Consider the following 20,207-nt stretch of genomic DNA (forward strand, 5'->3'; position numbering starts at 1 on the left):
GCTGTCAGCCCAAACTGGGGATGAAAGCAGAGGTCATAATGTGTTTCTACAACATTCCTTTTGTCATATTCCAGTAATTTTTGAGGTGCAGGATGCTTTTACGTACTTTTTGGACAGAAGTTTAGAAACTGATTTTCAAGCATTACTTTTATAACTGTTTCCTTCTTAATACAGCAGTCTAGTTTTGAATATCTAAATGTAGACTCCACAACCTCTCTAGGCAACCTGTTCCAGTGTTTGACCACTGGAATAAACCGTTTCTTATGTTCAGATCAAATTTGACCTATTGCTTCTTGTTCTGTGACTGCATACAATTGAGAAGAGTAATGTGTATGGACATACATTGTTACCCACAACGAGAAGTTCATTGGTGTGCTGTTGAGAATTATTTTAAGTCAGCTGTTCTCTGGTGTGGACATGCTAGATATATATTTTATTATAATTTAAAGAATCATAATAAACCTGACAATCTGGAACATATTGGGAAGAAATGGCTACCAGATCATTCGATCCTTCTTGATGAAACTTAGAAACAAAAGTCCAAATCAGTTTTCAGATACCTATAGCTGAAGAACAACTGTGGAATAGAAAATGGATTTTCTAGGTCAAATGTAATTAAGATAATAAGTTAAAGGTAAGGAATTTGCTGAGACCAAATAGTATAACTTACCTACTTCTATAAAGAGAGAAAACATATAATTTGAGGAAAAATTTGTATCAATTTGTATCACAGTGTTAAAGTATCTGTTTAATATGTGAATCCCCTAACATGGACTTCTTAAGATGACAGATTTAATGATTTACTCTATCTAACAGTAAATGAATAAAAAAATTATATTCAGATGCCTGAGATATGTAATGTCAATCCATAGGCTGGATTTCAAGTAATTAAGCAATTTGTCAGTTATTTGTCATCTCTGAAACTAAAGTCAGTAGGCAAAACCACTCTAAATTTTCCCCCCTGAACCACGTGTGGTATTTCTTGCTGATATGTGGGTATTCTGAAGCTTCACATTTGCAATATACTTTGAGTATTTAAAGACAAAAAATGTGGATGAGAACAATAGCCCAAAATTTTTGTTGACAATCTGAGACAGAAGTTTGAATACCCTATTTTGTAGATTTCTATATGTGTTCTTCCAAAATTATAGGGCATCTGAAATTCAATGTAGAACAATAGTGATAGTGAACATAATACCTTTTAAAGAAGTAATTCACTCAGGAAAATGGCACTGAAACTTTATATCTGGAATCAAATTACCCAGACTAAGTGAAAACCTCTTTGTTCTTATAATATTTAGAACTATTTTAATACATGGGAAGACTCTTCTTTAACCTTCTCTTTTATTTTAATGTATTTTGTGATGAATAAGGTTAAATTAGGAAGAAATAACATAGAACACTGCATATACTGAGTTGAACAAGATGTACATAAAGAAGAAAAGAAAAAGATATTTCAAAAAGAAAACGCAGATTAATTTAGCTATTGTCTGAATAAATTAGGCCATCATGTGGCAAATTAAAGACATGGTCACAGAAAGAAAAATAATTGAGTAGTACTGGTGATAATAAAGAAAATACACACCTTCCATCATGAACTCAAAGGAAACTGGTGTGAAAGTTTAGACACAGAAATTGCTCCTAGCTTTTCATTTTTTCAGGACTAGAGAAATTTTGAAGGACACTTTAGAAATTCTTTATCAATGAAAGATTCTTGGATGAAAATTACATACATTTTTCTATCTTTAAAATCTCCTAGGTAATATGGAAGAATAGGAAGAATGAGAGTTAGAAGGAATAACCATGTCTTCAAATGAAAGATTTCAAATGTCTTCAAATGAAAGCAGAGAGTAACTAAGTTTCTGATGATTTATCAGGCTTCTCAGGAAATTAAATTATAAACAACTGCAAAACTAGATTGTTGTATGCTTCATTGAATGTGCCATTAACAAGCTGAACCTCGAAATATTAGCATTCTGAACTGTAATTCTCAACTCTAGCATGCATGAAGAATAAGAGATACAACACGAGGTTGTTAATCTGGCCTGCTAGCAACAGCAACTCCAGAATGGGATGAACTGTGCCCTAGACTTCATTGGCCAGGTCTTTGTCAACTGTGCAGAAAATGAGCTTGCTCAGAAAGAAATGAGCTTAGGCTAATGGAAAGCTAACTTTCAGTTAGACGTAGTCCTGCCCTAGACATCTACAGCAACAGCATTAGCATACTGATCTTAGTTAACGGAGTACAGCTAGAATGAAATGTACACAGAAATAAGCACACAAAGACAAAAGAAAATGTACTCACCTTACAGTAACAGGGATTGCTAAAGATAGTTGTCCTCATGTGTTCTGTTCTTTTCCCTCATCTACTTTTGATATCTCTACAGTCCATGGAATTCACAGCAAAGGATTTGAAGTGGCTGCTGGTCCTGTTTCTTACTTTCTGCTTTCAGTTTACTGCATTAAAATAACTAGAATAAAAGATACTGTCCTGTCTTAGAAATACAGAATGAATGTATCACTAAACTACATTGTTCTAGGTATATTGTCTAGAAGCAAGACTGAGTACTTGACAATAACAGTTAGTTAGTCTATAGATATAATTAGAATGTGGCTTTTTCTGCACAAGAATGGCTGGCTGACTGTTTTTACTGTGTATTCATAGGCAGTGTGCCACGTTTCTCCTCTCCTTAGAGTTGTCCTCTTCTTTCAGTGACCAAGTCTACACAGTAGATTGGATTTTGAGGGAGAGGAATAAGAAGAAGAGTTATAAATGTATAAATAGACAATACGTCTTGAGGAAGATATTAATTGTATGTCTGTTTGTACTATTAAGGATTACTCATTAACAAACATTTCAAGGAGATCTTTAGTGTCTTACAGAAACGAATACTACCAGGAAGATTGTTTTCATAGACAAGTATAACAGCAAGAAAGAGGCAATAGGTTCAAAGGATTTACTCATAAGGAAGGAGAACTGCTTCCATTGAAGTTAGGTTGATGGGCAGTCAGTATCACAGTGGAAGATTGTTGAACATCTCCCAACACTTGGGATAGTTTGGGAAAAAACTTTGAGGCAACGCCTGAAGAAGCAACTAGTGGAGATCCAGAACTGATTTACAGTCATTTGGAGATGGTACATGGTCTATGGCATTGGTGAGAAATATTCCTTCAGAATCTTTTGATGGGAAAGAGAATGCTGGAGTTTATTTGTGCTCTCACTCTATGACAGAAATTACAGAAGGGCTTAGTAGTGAGGTATTTATTACATAAGGAACAGCAAATTGCCCTTGTAGGGGCAAGTATGCTGGAAAATGCTGGGCAATAGGACACTGTAGTATTCACCACCCTGATAAGAATTGGCAGTAAGGAAGGATTTCTAGACCTAAAGACTGTTTTTCTTCTGAGAGCTCTTTTGATTAGTTGTTTCAGCAGGAGGGCTAGCAGAGTGGTGAACTTAAGTCCTTCCTGCTTTTTCTCACAGACAGTGGCATATGCTGCTTGGAAAGTGTTTAGAATTGCCAACGTGGTGCCGCTGCTGACATCTTTCTAAAGACGTTCCGAAGGTAATGGGGTAAGAGGCACAAGAAATGTGTGAAAACTATTGCTAGATTACCTTCCTCCAGAAAGATAAATCCTGCTTGAAACTGCTGCAGGCTCTCAAAAGAAGAACATGACAGGAAAAAAGGCCTAGTACTTCAGAATGACAACACACATGTATTATCATGTGGTTAGGGTCCTTATGATCAAAGATAGGTGCTGACAATTCCAACAAGGAGGTCTCAGAGATCAGACAAGTGTCTTAAGACATCAAGGTGAACCAAAATGTCTAAGACCCTAACTGAAAAGGCAGACCTAGGAAGTAAGGTGTCTTATGCCCTGTAGAATGACACAGAAGAATAATGGTCCTTAAAGCAGAATGGTCCTAGGTCAGTCCACCTTTCCTTTTGGTCAAGCATTTGTAGTGTAAAAATGTATGAATAGAACATGGTGAAGAATACATTTTTGGAGGTGTTCCTGTCAGTCCTTTGGCTTTATGACTAAAAATTACACGATGAGGCACATGGTGATAGCACAATAGTAGTAATATGGTTGTTGTGGTCTTCTGAAAGGAAAGCAATTGTGAGCAGCTGCATAGTCATTTCAGCATTTATGGTGGATTTGGAAATAAAGATCCATTATCCTTAAAGGAAAGTGTTTACTCTCTTTATAGCCCTTTTCAACCAAAAGTGAGATGTTTAGCAATTATTATGTAAACTTCTACGTAAATCTCAAAAAAGAGGAAATACTTCTTTAGAAATGTGGAAGAAAAGGATAGGGAAAAATAGATTGTTTGGGAAAGTTTCTACATTTGACATGAATTTTTGAAATAGATTTTAAACTATATGGCCAAAATTTTCAAAACAGATTTTCAGATGTCTGTGGCAAAACATTTACAGTGCTTGCCTGATTTTCAGGAAGAGCTAAATTTATCTGGTAAAACAACCATCTTTGACATTATACAATTCGGAGAAACAATCCAGTCATTACTAGTCCAATCATTAGAAGTTCTATCATCAAAAATTAAAAAGCCTAGTTCTAAAAGACTAAAATTTAGAATTTAGTAAAAAAAAAAAAAAAAGAAAAAACCAAGCTAAATGTGTTCTCACTTGACTCTTCAGACTATAATGTTAAAGAATATCTATTCCATTCTTCCAATTGCAAGTATAACTTGTTTATTTTATGGTGCAGACTAATAGCCTTATGTATGGACAAGAACCTTATTGTACCGAGTAATACATATATAGAAAACAAACAAATCTTCTAGTCAAATTGGTTTGCCATCTAAGGAACAAAAGAAAAAACTTAAGTGATTCAAAAGGAATACAATGAGACTGCATCAATCAACACTCTGGAAGGTGTTATTAGTACACTGATGGGCCTAACTGCCTGTCAGGCTGTGTGTGTGCAAATATTTACCTGTAGATAAGAGATCATATGTATAAATCTCAGGGAACCAGAAATCGCTGTGAAGGAAGTGTGAAAGACTGATTAATCAGGCCAGTTTTAAACTTAAAACCAAAACTTTACTGTATAGGTACTCATTAACAATATACATTTCTAATAGTTCTTAATAATTATTAATCATTATTACTACATATTCAAATCAGTTAGTCCTTAACAATCATTCTAAATTAGTAACTAATATACAATATCACAGAGCTGATACCATGTAATTAGTTACAGTCCTTGAGAGTCTTAGTCATCAGGGTGATCAGGTTCAAGAGCTCTTCAGTGAAGGAAAAAATGCTCTCCCCTCCCACTCCTCCAAGCCCAGATTCAAGATTTTCACCTTCTATAAAATATTGCAGTCTTTAGAGAGATCTTAGCCCTTGACCCCTAGAAGGTGGGGGGGCTTGCAGATACTACTTTCCCAGGCTACAGTGGTGACTTGCCTTGCCCATCAGTTGTGGGTTTTTTCTTATCTGCTGCTTCTTTTTCTGTGTCATACTTAAAACAGTCTTTTCCCAGCTTTTAAGGTTGCGACCGGTAACTGACCATCAGCGAGATACTTACAGTTCAGGGATATTTGTTTACTGCCTGCACCCATATTTTCAAGACCTTTGCTGTCATCCCACGCTAAACCACCATGTCACAACGAGACATCTGGCCTCAAGCTCCAGCTGACCTGCAAGTTCTTGTAACAACCCTAATAGGCCAGGAGTGACTGTGCCTTACACAGTGAGGATAAAGCTTGAGGTTTTTTCTCGCAATAGCAAAACTATTTTTACTGTGCATGAAAATGTTTAGAGGTTGTTTACCAGACACTCCTGCTTAGTGTGATTTTGACAGAATTCAAAGCAAGCTAATATTAATTACATTTGCCTTAGCATGCTTCTACTTTTATAAGTGTCAATAGGCTTCTGCTTCGGCCGCACAGTAGAGTTGTTCGAATAATGAAAACTAGTAGTGAGAAAATGGTACTTGTTTACTTAGTATTTCTTGTTTTCATAGGACTTACGGAAGGAAGAAAGAAAACCAAAAGTATCAAGACTGACTATTGATATAAAAATAATTACAGGGAATAAAAAGCAGTATTGAAATAATTACAGTGACAATTCAGAGATAAATGCTGCCTTTAATTTACATGTTGCATGACCCACTCTGAATGTTGACCAGAGAATAGTAGATGCCTTTTTCAGCCAGGAGCTGCTGATGGGTCCCTTGCTCTACGACCTTGCCATTCTGGACTACAGCAATCTTGTCAGCATTTTGGATGGTAGAGAGGCGGTGAGCTATCACGATGCAGGTGCGACCTTCTCTGGCTTTATCCAGCGCTTCCTGGACAATCTGCACAATAAACAAACCAAAATGTGAACTATTCTGGCAGCTGTCATGAGACAGCTCAATTGCCATCTGTGAAGTAAACTGTAATATGACAGTGAGGGAAAGGGGATATCTGTGGCTTTAGTTTCCTGTTTTAGAATTACCCTGTGTTGTCAGAGTCAAAACTGTGGCAGTGGATGATGTCATGATAGATAAGAGAATGAGATAGAACCAGGTTCATTACTGAGATGCGTGGCCATAAATTATAATAGAGGACATTCTGACTGGATATAAGAAATATTCACTGCAAAGATAATTAAGCACTGGAACAGGGACAAAAGAGAGCTTGTTGAATCTCCTTGGAGATTTTCAAGGACCCTACTGGACACAGCACCAAGCAGCCTAATTTGAATTTATTATTGGCCCTCGTTTGAAGAGGAGATTTGATTAGAGACCTCCAGAGGTCCCTTCCTTGACTAATTATATATGGGAGTTCAATCAGTAATCTTAGGCCAACTATTATCAATCATACTAGTTCTCATGATTTCACAGGGGATCTCACAAATTATGTTTTTCTTAAAGCTAGCAACAGCAGAAAAACACTAATAAGAATCTCTGCTTTCTTTTCTTTATTTGTTGTGTTTATTATGCAGAATAAAATAAGAGATGAAATTTCTGTACCTAACTGCCAAATAATAAAGAAAACAAGGAATTCTGGAATTATTTAATGGCATTTTCCACTCAATCCTTATGGCTTTATGCCTAGAATTAATCAAAACTTAGTCCATAGGGTTTGAGCTTTTCAGATTATATTTGTTATAATATTTGCCTCATTGTTAGTAAGTATTTTTGTAGAATCTGTGTTGATTTTCTACAGGTAGATTGTAATTTTGTTATACCAAGATTGCAGATTTAAGATTAAAGTATTCTAGCAATTTTTTCACTGGGAGTTTGCATATTAGCCATGAACATATAGCAAGGACTGAAGATCAATGGGAGAAACAAGAAAAATTATGAAAGCAAGATTTGGCAGTTTCCCAGAAAAAAAAGTTTTCTGGCAGCACCCTCAACCTTTTCAGCTTCTGAAGTTTGTGCCTCCTGATTCAATTTTGATAGCACTTTTCTAATTGAAGCCTGAAGAATTTCAGGCAAAGGAATGCCTTTGTCGTTGCTACTTTGATCTGTCTACTGCCATACAGATTCAAAAAAATATTTTATTTTTTTTTTTTGGCAATGAGGAGTAAGACCTTTATATTTGTCTGTTATTAACATTAATATGTAATGTGCTTAAAACACTGTATTTCCAGCTTTGGGCTTTAACCTATGGGAGTGAAAACTGTAAGCATAATAGAAACAAATACGGATTTAGGTTCCAGATTCCTGGCAATCCACAATCAAGTTACCTTTTCACTTTCTGTATCTAAGGCAGATGTAGCTTCATCCAGTAGCAGAATTTGAGGCTGACGTACAAGAGCTCGGGCAATAGCAATACGCTGTTTCTGACCACCAGAAAGCTGAGTTCCTTTGTCTCCTACACGGGTGTTGTATTTCTAGGAACAATATAATTAAGTTCAGATTATGAATGCAAAATTATTCTGAAGTATATTTAAGTATATCAACCCTGACACCAACCATCCATAAACTGCATATTTGATGCCAATAGCTCTCTAAAAACAGATGACCAGAATTGCTATCTGCCACAGATCTATAAATCTTTTACTAGGAGACTTCTTTGTAGCATCAGCCGTTTTGTAAATTCAAAGCAACAACCCCTCTAAGGTTGGAAGGCAACATTTTCAATCAGGAGACAGAACACCAAGCTCAGTGAAAGTTTATGACAATACTGGGGATCAAACTCTGACCTTTAACACTCCGACTTGGTATCTTAACCAATCAGTTGTTGTTGTAACCCATATTTATTCATCCTGAACTAAAAAATAGCCATGTATAAGATTGATCAGTTTCAGGCCAAATTATATACTATGTATCTATATATAGACACATACACTTATATGCTTTATCTATACTACAGTTTTGGACAGTTATGATTTTAATTTAGTTATATCAGTTAAGGTGGACCAGTCATGTAGGTCTGTAGGTCACTGTAGTATTTGAGGTATATTTGGTCGCAAAAAGCATGGAAGTTTTATGAGCCATCATTATATAAACAAGATTTCTCTAAAAAGTTTTGGAAAAAGCAGAACTCTAAGTCACTAGAAATTAAGCACGACTTGCAAGAATCATGGACTTTGGCCTTTGTATTTTTTTTGAGAAATGCAAAAAGCAGCTTAACAGGCTGAAATTGAGCTGAATATTTAGAACATACAAAGCAGCTGTTGACCTCTTTGCTTCAGGAAGTTTTGGATACAAGTTGACATAGGTTAGAAATTGATTTGTCAAACCTGCAGAACTAAAATCCATCCAGAACTAAATAATAAAACATGATTTCTATCTTAGGAAATCCCCAAGTCACAAATTATGCAAAGTTAGATGAGAAACCAGGGGAAATGTGATTAATTTTTAGTCTTTTTGAAGACTTATTTGTAAATATATATTGCTGGTCACTGCCTGGGACAAGATTTTGTGCATGACAGACCTTTTACCTGACTCAGGATGTTCATTCTTACATTGTTACGTGTTGGTCATATACACACACACACACAGAGGGGGGTGTGTGTGTGTGAAAAACTTTCTTAGTAATTTTTGAACTGTAGGAATACTAGAAATTTAAATTCTGACTAGGTATAACTGGAAGAAATGTAAAAGAAACTTGTCAGTCTAGCAGAGTCCTTTACATATGCTTGAGATAAATAGGAACATAAAAAGAAATGTTAAATTCACTAAAAAAATCCCCACCCCATACTTCCAGGTCTCAGAATTGTGGATTTTCTTCCCAGGTATCTTAAAAGTTCAGGTCTCCACCTGACAATAGAGTCTCCCAGAGTGAAAATAAGTATGGTAAATGCAATTAAGAAAGGACAAGATTTAAAAATCAGTTTCAGAGAATTTTGCATCTCAGGTAATTATTCTATCCCAGGGAATCATAAATGGACACAATTTTTCCCTGCCACAGTAGGTGACCTCCATTCTAAGTATGAGAGAGAACGAATAACTTACATCTGGCAGAGAGTCAATGAAGGAATGAATATTGGCTTCTTTTGCTGCATTAACAATTTCCTCATGTGACACTTGCCGACTGTTATCTCCGTATGCAATATTTTCAGCTATAGTGCAGTCAAACAGGATCGGTTCTTGTGAGACAATACCAATCTGAGCTCTCAGCCACTGGATATTTAGTCGCTTTGCACTTTTGCCATCAAAAAGCTGAGAAACAAAACATTTTAAATTTCAGTCATGTAGCTATATGGGGATTTGAGACTTATGGTAAATTCACATACAGAAGTTGTGCAATTGCAGCTCTTTCCTTAGAGTTACCATATTGAAAGCTCATACAATCCTTTCCCCTCCTTCTCCGCTATGTTCCAAAATTCTCTAAGGGCTATTATATAAGAGTGAGGATAGTCCCTTCTGCTGCCTCAGTCCTTTTCTTTGCTTAAAGCTTTAATCAGGATTTTGAAGACAGTTGAAAGACAGGATATACTAAAGCAACTTCAAAGAACTTTGGGCAAATTTCTTTCATTTCTGTCTTCGGCAGTAAAGCTTTCCCCCATTTGCACATATATTCCCACGGAAGGAGCTGATTGGCAGTAGTATTCCATTAAAATAAAGAAAGAGTCAGGTTCACTCCTTCACACATCTCTAAGTCAAGCATCATATCTTAAATTTAATTGTAACGTACTGCCTGACAATGGACAAATTTACTTCTGGATTCCTTAAGATGTCATTTGCAGCCAGTCTGCTTTATTGATAACTCTGTCATACTTCTGCTAAATTTGACTACTGAGTTACTATAATTGTCTATTAGATAAATGTCAAGAGAAATATTTTTTTTTCTGGATAGATCAGTTTCATAATTATGCAGTCATATCAACTTGGACACAAATGTACCAGGACATTAAAAGGGCTGTTACATCTCCACTAGAATCACCTAGTGCATTGCTCAGGCTATGTGTTGAGTGACATGATCAGCTGGATAACTGAAGAACTACCCCTTTCAAAACATGGATACTGGATGTGGTTAATCTACCTTCAGTAGATTAATTTCCCTTCAGTAAACCACTGTTGGTTATTTATGGATACAAGGTCAAAAACATTGGTGATGAAGTTGCACTTGGTTAAACATACTTTTGGGGCACCTATGCTGCTTCTTTCAACACATCAGTTTGCTACACTGGACTTGTTCCAACCTCAGAAAAATCTTGCCCATTACACCCAAGCCTTATTTAAGTATTGCTTTATCATTTGTGCGTATCTCTGCAGAGACAAGTTCTGAACATTCTTGTTAATCTCACCTCATCCAACCCAAACCATGTGGGTTCTTTTTTAAGCAAAATCTCAGCACATTTTACAGCAAAATGGCAATAAACAATACGGTTATATGAAAAAAAAATTATGTAAATTTGCTGAATAAGTAGTGTGGGAAACCCTAGATGTACTTAAACCAAAATTACCAAAAGTATTTACAATCTGTCACTTGGTGGGTGGGCATACTCTGAAAGATGTTTCTGACAAGTAAAAATAACGATAACAATTATTTTTGTCAATGTTCACTGTTTTAGGAAAAAACATAGATGGAAAGTTCTATTACTACATTACACAGAAGTAGATACGTGTATTTAATAACTTTTAAAGTTTTCATAACAAAAACTTCTCAGCAAATTTGTCCTAAATTCAAAGCCATCATTAAGGCTGTGGATCGGGCATATTTTTACCACACAGATCTTCCTTCATTAATATATTACCATGTGGGGTACAGGGACTTTCTGCATTATAATATTAATCCCTTTTAAATAAGGAACTCTGATGAGTCACTGCTTGTCTTTAACATTAAAAATATTTTAAAAATAAGATTAGAAATATGTTATACTCTAAAAGCACATCTTCACTTAACATGTTTACATGTTCTTACAAAAATACTTACCATTTCTCCATCAAGCGGATCATAAAATCTCTCAAGCAGCTGAACAACAGTGCTCTTCCCACAGCCACTGCTACCAACAAGAGCCAGAGTTTGTCCCTTTTCTACTTTTAGATTCAAACCTTGGAGGATTTTGACCTCTGGTCTGTTTGGGTAGTTAAATGCCACATCTTTGATCGTTATGCTTCCCCCAAATGTTTCCTATAATTGAAATAGTATCACTGTTACATCTTTAAGACAATTTGACAAAAGATTCGAATAGAGTTGCAGAAGTTTTGGGTATTTTTCCCCCACTGAAATAAAGTTTTGCATTTGCTGGAATACTGACTTTAACTCTGTGGTCCAAATCTTTTGAAGCTGTAAATTCAAAGTACAGAACTGAACTGTTTTGAAAATGCTCATAATTCTGCTAGTTGAACTCCACACAAATTGTACCTTAACCAGATTTTCAAAACAAATAACCTTTAGTCCATGTGGGCAGAAGCTGGACTCACAATAGAGAACTTAGTCCATGTTGCATTTGCATAAGGTGTCAAGAATACTTTGAGATAAGGAAATAATCAGAAGGAAAAGAAAAATCAGTCTGAAGGAAGTGGGAGGAATATTGTCCATAAATAATATTGCCTGTTACACATGGCTTACTTACAGGTTTCTCTCCTTCCTCGCTGTAACTATCTATTGAGGGTACTCTTTCAAACAGCAGAAACAAGTGGGCTGCTGATATCTTGGCTTCGGCATAGTCTGGAGCAAAAGAGCTGGTTTGTCCTAATGCCATTGCACCAAATACAACAGCTGAAAATACTCTGAAATCAGGAAGAAAAAAAATTCAATAAAAGGCAATGAAGAAAATGACAATGCAAATGGGGCTGCAGTCAATTTTTTCTTTTATTCATTAGAAAAAGGGGGCTAAATTAAAAAGAGTAATGTATTAACCAAGTATAATTATTTAAATACTCATTTAGCCCCAGCAATTTGTTTTCACCCTCTTTTAACTATGTGAGATAAACAAGTCTCCATTCAAAATCCAATGTTTTCGTTACTTATTACCTCTAATTTCTGTAATGATTAATATTGATTAACTATATTTAGTCTCAACTGGGGCTAGAAGGAAAGTGGTCAATGGATGGTGAAATTGTTACTCTAATCCTGTTCTGCTGTTGCTGTGGTTTCCTCTCTATGGTTCAATGACCTCTGGCAGTTAGTGATTAATTTTTAAGGCACCAATGAAAGTAAGAAATCAAGCCTGTAACATGACAATGAAGATTTAATTTGCTATCACAGCTCTGCTGGAAAAAGTTTGAAGGGTTCGCAACACCAGAAAAAGGCTGAAAACTACACTATTATTTTTTTATGGTGAATGTAGATGTACCTTTGCAGGCTATGAGACTTCTTAGCCTGTTTAAAGGCAAAGTAAAATAAATCCATTAATTTTTATCTTCTCTCATCAGAGTTATATAAACTAATCCATTTTATTCTGCATTTAAACAGCCTAGAATGGCTCACATAGATTTGGAAGGGATTGCCTGACCTAACACTAACTGAGCTACTGGAAGTTCACTCACCCAGCTGGCTGGAGGTGTTCAGCCAGCAGATGGAATGCAGACACTTTTCAACATCTTACAGCAAAAATGAGCTGTGTTAACTGTCTGTAATCAGGTTGCCCACAAAAAATTGGTATGATTGGCCTTTCTTAGCTATTGAGGTCACTGATATCCATACTGGTAGAATCTCAATCTTTTCATACTTGTTTCCATAGGCCTGTATTGAGCTATTGACTCTTAAATTCTAAATTACATTTCTTCTTATTTTATATACGATCTAGAAGAATGGGACTTTGGTTATGATAGGGGCTCTTAGGTATTATGGCAAATGATTACATAAACAGTCATTATAAACCCAAAATATAAAAGTAAGAAGCTAAGGATAAGCTAAAATTTCAAAGTGATTCCTTTTAATTTTTGTACCTGTCTAAATTAAAAATAAAATCCTCCACCTGACTATGAGCATGTACCGTACTCTACATACTGTTCTTACATTCATGGTTGATGCTTTCATTTCCCACATGAAATTGGTTCATTTAAGTGCACAAGCTTCTTATATGAATGTCATCTAAAATGATTTAGTTTTCCTTCCCTTATAGTGAACAGCATCTGCCTTATGGAATCCTGTTCTCCAATTATTTGACGTGTATTTTAGAGAGGATCTCAAATTTCTATTAATAAACCTGACATAGAATTAAAAAAGACACTGATGACCTATTCTTAAAAAGATTTTTACAATATGATTATGCTTCAATGAACAGGTACGACTATGTCTTTTGTAGAATATACAGAGAAACTCACAGCTACATGGATGATAAGATTGGTGAGAATAAACAAAGTGACATAAGTAGGATACTGTTTCAACCTCTGGAAAACATAATTGTCCCAAATAAATACAGGAAAGGAAATCCAAAATCAGGTCTATCTGAACAGATCAGACTCTGTAGTCACCATGATTATCGGCTTTGTAATATGCTTTCATTACATTTAAGTACAGAAGATTGCGAAGGAGATACTTACAAAAACACATCTTTATACTCCATTAATCCATTCACCACTAGATAGGCACCAAACCGGAAACAGCCAGCATAGGTAAAGAACATCATTGCTTGCGAAAGGGAAAAACACAATCCAAATATATGTGCCTTCTTCACAGAATTTCTGTAAGAAATAATGGATATTTTCACAAAAAATCATACATAAATCCTAGTATGCAAAAACCAATTAATTGGCTTCAGATGATACTGTTATGAATGGGAAGTGTATTCATGCTTAAACAATACAATCCCTTGTCTCCTATTAGGCTGTGTCCAAGAGAAAGTTAGTTTTGATCCCAAAATTTTATTTACTTCCAAGAACAGCTTGTAATATGCTGGTGCATATAGTGCAAAAACAGCTGACACCATAGATGCTATCTATAATCATTGTCTTAGCGTCTCACAGTTTTAAAACACTTTAAAGTTCTGTCCATGATTACCACTTTGAAGATGTAAATAACATGTTGAAATTGTACTACTGCATCACATAAGAGTGGAAAAAAAGAGCAGAACTGTTAACTTACCTTCAGCCAAAGCCATATTTTTGTGACATTTTTTCTTTACTTGCAATTTTATGTAAACTGAATAACAAAGATATTAAAGTTCAATATTATATGCCTAAGAATCTTTATTTTCAATTTAATCAGTCAAAATTCCTTTCTCAAATAAGATGAAGCCTGCAAGTATGATGCAGAGATTAGATTTTGGATGATAAAACTATGCCTATAACTAAAAGCAAGGCAGAGAGAAAATTTTCTGTAACTATGAACGATACCATAAAAAAAAGAAAGAAAACTGTTTAATTTTATTAACACTAAGTCACAACAGTATGGTTCCTTCTAGAAAGAACCCAAACCAAAACATACAGAAGCCAGATTCACAAATATGTTTGTTTTTTTTTTATTAAGAGGCTGTTGTGACTTCTCTTTTACATAGCTGATTTGTGCATTAATTCAGGATAACAGAAGGCCTAAGCTCAATTTTTATAAAATAGCAACTCTGCCTAATCAGTGGTTTAACGTGCACTGAAATATTAACTGAAAAACACGTCCTATCTCTTCCAGACAAACTGACCCATAGGGCAATAAGCTCTTACGTGTATTAGAACAACATTAAGATGAAAGTCTTGGAGCAATCCCATCAATCCCTAATCATCAATGTCAACCCTGAAAATGGTTAGGCATCATCCTGCAAGTTGTGAGATACAGACTTGGAATCCAGCAGCCTGAAAAAATCCCTAACTAACATCTTTTATGTCCTGCACTATGCTCTAACCACTCAATTATTATGGTGGATGTATTAGCAGCACCCCTACTTCTCTCCCATCATATCTGTGTACATATGCTGGCATTTCCTTTACTTTTCTCATGGATGTCTGAAAAGGAAATATTTCATTCTAGAACAAATAAATCTTTAATTGACAGTATCTTTTTAGTTATTCACTTGAAGACTTTTTAATTTTTATTTAGAACAGGTATAATTATATTACTTTTTTTCAGCCGCAAACCAATAAGTAATTACACAAATGTTTTCGGTCCTATTCATACTTTCAAAAATGGCTTAATGCAGTATTCAATTTACATTAAAAGGCATTTAATTAAATATCTGGAACACTTCAGGTGGGAGGTTAGATTAGATGACTTGCAAAGCTCACTTAGAACTAACATTTTTCCAAACCAAGTGACACTGCGATAGAAAATACCAATATTATCACAGAAAATTAATTAAATCAAAGAACAAAAATGTTGGCCGGTGGTTACATTTGTTAATAAAATTATGTAAAATATTTACATTATATCTAAAGTAATTAGGTTTTACATTATATCATACACACTAACAAATATCAATGTTTGTCCAAGTAAATATATGTAATTTATTCTATAATTTGAAGACAGATTTTTAATTTTTTTTTTTAGCTTAGTTATTTTTATTATACCTGTATGGTACCTGCAAGCGTTCCCCATACATCAACTCAAATTTTCTTTCTCGGGTCAAACTAACAACAGTTCTAATATTTTCTATGGCTTCTGTGGCAATCTGCAATAGAAACACAGAAGTTTTAATCAAAACTTAAGATTAGGTTGCAATTTCTTATTCTAAGCTAATAATAAGATTCTGGTGGAATATGATATTGATTGTTTTATAATTGTTATTAAAATCATGGAGCTTTGTTATCAAAAGCAAGCATTTTACATGTTTATTTTTACGACAGTGAGATTTTCTGATAAGACCTCTTTAATGTCCTCCAAATAAGTGAGGAAAAACCATTAGAGAGCAATGACAATTATGGAGTACATATTCAAATGTAAGAAAAATGGCAATTTAGCATTCAACTTCCAGTCCGCTGTGTTTGGGCTGTAATTGGAATATCCAGGTTACATATGGGCCTGGAGCCTAACTTAGATCTCAGCAGTAAATATTTGATCTGACCAATAACACCTTCTTTAAGCTTACAGATTCTTTAGACTTGAGTCATTTGCATACACAAAGATACTTAATAACATTTGAAGGCAGTAGATGTATGCCTACAAGGAAGCAACAGATTCAGGGCTTTTAGGTAGTCTGTTAAGTCTACGTAGATGCCCAGGTCTTCCTCAATGACCACACAATAAGCGTAGGAGCCTGTATGGTCAATTCAGTCCATATGCACAGGGTTTTGTTACCAAGAGACAGACAATGTTTTTTTAACATCCTAAAACTTACAGAAGCTCAATCTTAACATTATGTTATATTTTAATTTTAGAAAGCATAGACTAGATATGCATTTATTTTACATAATATGGTTACTGCATTTGGTATATTACATGGCTCATATTTTCCATAAAGCTCTTTGAGAACCAGTTCTTGGGAGAACACTGTGCTTCTCTGGACCTAGGATCCTGAAACTCCCTCTGTTGCCGGCTCATGCCTAGAAGTCCTAAAAGTAAAATCCCTGTTCTATAGAAATCTTTCTGAACTGAGCATGTATTTACAGAAAAAACAGGACAGAAGCTTCAGGGAGAAGCATGAAAACTTAATAACTTACTGTACTACTACAGGCCTGTCAGTCTCACTTCAGTGCCTGGTAAAATCATGGAGAAGGTTATTGTGGAAGTTATTCAAAAACATTTGAGAGACAATGCAGTCACTGGCCATAGCCAAGATGGGTTTACAGGGGCAAAGTCCTGTTAACTAACTTAATTTCCTTTTATGACAAGGTCACCCATCCCGTTGACCAAGGGAAGCCAGTATATATGGGTTTTTTTCATTTTAATAAGAGCTTTGACACTCTCTCACACTATTCTTCTGGACAAGATGTCTGGCACACACCTAGAGAACTCCATAATATGTTGCGTGAAAAATTGGCTGATGGGTTGGGCTCAAAGGGTTTTAGCAAATGGCATTATATTCGGCTAGCTGCCAGTCACTAGTGGGCTTCCATAGCACTCAATTTTAGGACCAGTGCTCTTTAAAGTTTTTATAAATGATCTGCATGCAGGAGTTGAATGTGCACTAAGTTTGGTGATGATACTAGATTAGGAGGAGCTGTGGACTCCCTCGAGGGTAGAGAGGCCTTACAGAGAGATCTAGTTAGACTAGAGAGCTAGGCAAATACCGACCATATGAAATTTAACAAGAGCAAGTGCCAGATTCTGCACTTGGGACAGGTTAATCCTGTTTATACACACAAATTAAGGGACAAGAGGCTGGAAAGCAGCCCCACAGAAAATGATCTGGAGGTCTGGGTTGATGGCAAGTTGAATATGAGTCAACAGTGTGCCCTGGCAGCCAAAAGGGCTAATTGTGTCCTGAGGTGCATCAAGCACAGCGTAGATAGGTGGTTGAGGGAGGTGATTGTCCTGCTCTACACCGCAAGGGTGTGGCCACACCTGAGTACAGTGTGAAGTTTGGGGCACCTCAATATAAGAACATCAAACTATTAGGTATGCCCAGAGGAGAGAACCAAGATGGCGAAAGGTCTCAAGGGCAGGATTTGTGAGGAGCGACTGAGGTCACTTGGTTTGTTCAGCTTAGAGAAGGTGAGGGGTCTTTTGCAGCATTAATTGCAGTCTACAGCTTCCTCAAGGGGAGGTGCTGATGACCTCTCTCTGGTGACCAGCAATAGGACATGAGGAAATGGAATGAAGCTGCATCAGGGGGAAGTTCAGATGGGACATTAGGAAAAGGTTCTTCACTGAGAGGGTGGTCAGTCTCTGGAACAGGCTCCTCAGGGAAGTGATCACAGCACCAAGCCTGTTAGAGTTCAAGGAGCGTCTGGACAATGCTTTTAGTCATATGGTTCAGTTTTAGGTAGTCCTGTGAGGAGCAGGGTGTTGGACTCAATGGTCCTTATGGGTCCCTTCCAACGTGAGATATTCTATGATTCTGATTCTATGAATAGAATTAAATTCTGTTCTGAAAAGTGATCCTGTATGTTATGTCTTATAGGACACCAGAGTTATGGCAATTCATCATGCAGTTCAAATGCCTACAATTTAAAACAGAAAAACGAATAACCTCTATACCCTGCTACTTTTATCTAAGTTATCTAAACCACAGACCTGAAAGGATTTTTCTTCATAAACTGCTACCAAAGATTTTTAAACTGTAGTACTGTTATCCGTGTTCTAAAATATAGGGATATAATTATCTTATAGCCTTAGTAATGTTTGTGCCACTGTTTAAAACTTTGCACACAACTAACTTATTTATTTGAATGTAATACACAATGTTAATAACAAAGAAATGAAATAGGTTTTATTCTTCTTAGTTATATTGTCTCACCAATACTCACAGGAGTAGTCATCTTTTTTTGTTACTAACATAAGTTCAATGACCCTCTGCAGAAAGCAAATTTTCCAGGTAAAACCCTATTTTCACTGAAGAAAACTGGGGTTTTTTTAAATGGTAATTGAATAAAATGTCTGTAGTCTAGTGCTTGCTTAGGTTGCCTTGAGAGAGGAAATTCATATATTGGCAAGAAAAGAAAGCATTTTGCTTTGCAAAAAAAAAATCATATATTTTTGTGCTAATTTTTCACAATCTGCTGAATTAAGAAAGTCTCTAGTGCCTATTCCAAGAATTGTCAACCTTTTTCTGTTGTATATTACAACAAAACAATATGAAATAAACATTCAGCCATTAGAAAGAAGAAGCAGAAATGTAATCAGTTGAAAGGAAAGGAACTGCATCCTTTGGTTTGTATGAAAAAAAAAACATGGAAAGATCGTTACAGTTTCCTGTGGACTTGGAGGGACAAAAATGTTTTTCAGCAACTTTCTCTACAAATGTGGTGGAAGGAAATAAAACCCATTTAGCAAATAGGAGTTACTAGGGGGGATGTCATATTAACACAGCTCAATTTAGGTGTCTAAGATACCAGTGTAGTCAATGGATACCTATTCAACAGAACTAGAAAGCAATTCAGCTGCCTATGCACTATATGCCTACCTGGTCTCATTCTCCAGGATCGCTGGCTTTAAGTGAGAAGGACTAATTCCATCACCCACATGCAGGTGGCTTGTGCCATTGGAGATGCTCTAGGATACTCAACACATTTGGGTAAGGAATGGCCAATAGAACATAGAGTAGACCCATACCCTTCTGAAATGGCAGCTGGAGGCCACCCAGATACTAGGGCATCTCCAATAAGTATAAGGGGACATTAGACTGCTAGCACATATGCAGATACATACATTTAAATACCAAATCTGAAGATTAATATTATTCCTTATGTGCATGGCCTTAGATAAGTTATTTTCTTTTCAACAGCTTTTAAAAACAGTAGGACATAGTAAGGGATTTTAGAAAAGCTTTACCTTGAAGAAAGCAATATCTGGGAAGTGATGAAATAGTTGTTCTGTCGCAAAAGGATTTTTGGAATGAAGTGGCATTAAATGCCTTCATCTAATTTCTTAAACAAGAGTCTAGCCTTCTTGCTTTTCAGTTCTCATCTTTCTCTTCCACTCAAGAAATAAAGGAATGGCAAACAGACTCAGAAACCAGTGGATATATACATATTATCCCTGCAAACATTAATAAGATGAAAGAGAAAAAAAAAAGAGCAGTATAATATATGTAAGACAGATGACATGCCAAAAAGGGATGAAAGGGAAAAAAAAAAAAAAAAAAAAAAAAAAAAAAGAGAATGTCAAAATGAAGAGGGTTGCACAATAAGGAAAACAGAGATGATCAGAACAGGAAGGAGAAAGAACGTGCCTGAATAGTGCTTAGCACATTCTGGGGCTTATCAATTATTAAAAAAAAAAAAATATTGGTTAATAATGTAAGCCTTCAATTATTATT

General features: G+C 35.7%; 1 protein-coding gene across 5 annotated transcripts in view; it reads right to left on the bottom strand.

Annotated features, from left to right (window-relative positions):
• Positions 1 to 5,044: 5,044 nt before the first annotated feature.
• Positions 5,045 to 20,207, bottom strand: part of ABCB1 (ATP binding cassette subfamily B member 1) — a 54,613-nt gene continuing 39,450 nt past the window's right edge. For 3 of the 5 annotated variants that reach the window (XM_037385156.1, XM_037385155.1, XM_037385154.1), the window contains 7 exons: positions 15,859 to 15,959; positions 13,906 to 14,046; positions 11,991 to 12,147; positions 11,348 to 11,545; positions 9,424 to 9,630; positions 7,710 to 7,856; positions 5,045 to 6,330 (listed from right to left, as the gene is read on the bottom strand). In XM_037385156.1, coding sequence (XP_037241053.1) covers positions 6,124 to 6,330; positions 7,710 to 7,856; positions 9,424 to 9,630; positions 11,348 to 11,545; positions 11,991 to 12,147; positions 13,906 to 14,046; positions 15,859 to 15,959 — 1,158 coding nt within the window. In that variant the 3' untranslated portion in view covers positions 5,045 to 6,123. Of the gene's footprint in view, positions 6,331 to 7,709; positions 7,857 to 9,423; positions 9,631 to 11,347; positions 11,546 to 11,990; positions 12,148 to 13,905; positions 14,047 to 15,858; positions 15,960 to 19,720; positions 19,928 to 20,207 lie in introns of those variants that run through there. The other 2 variants (XM_037385158.1, XM_037385157.1) reach the window with 2 other exon arrangements.

Source organism: Falco rusticolus, chromosome 4, assembly GCF_015220075.1.
Source record: "Falco rusticolus isolate bFalRus1 chromosome 4, bFalRus1.pri, whole genome shotgun sequence".
Classification (NCBI taxonomy): domain Eukaryota; kingdom Metazoa; phylum Chordata; class Aves; order Falconiformes; family Falconidae; genus Falco; species Falco rusticolus.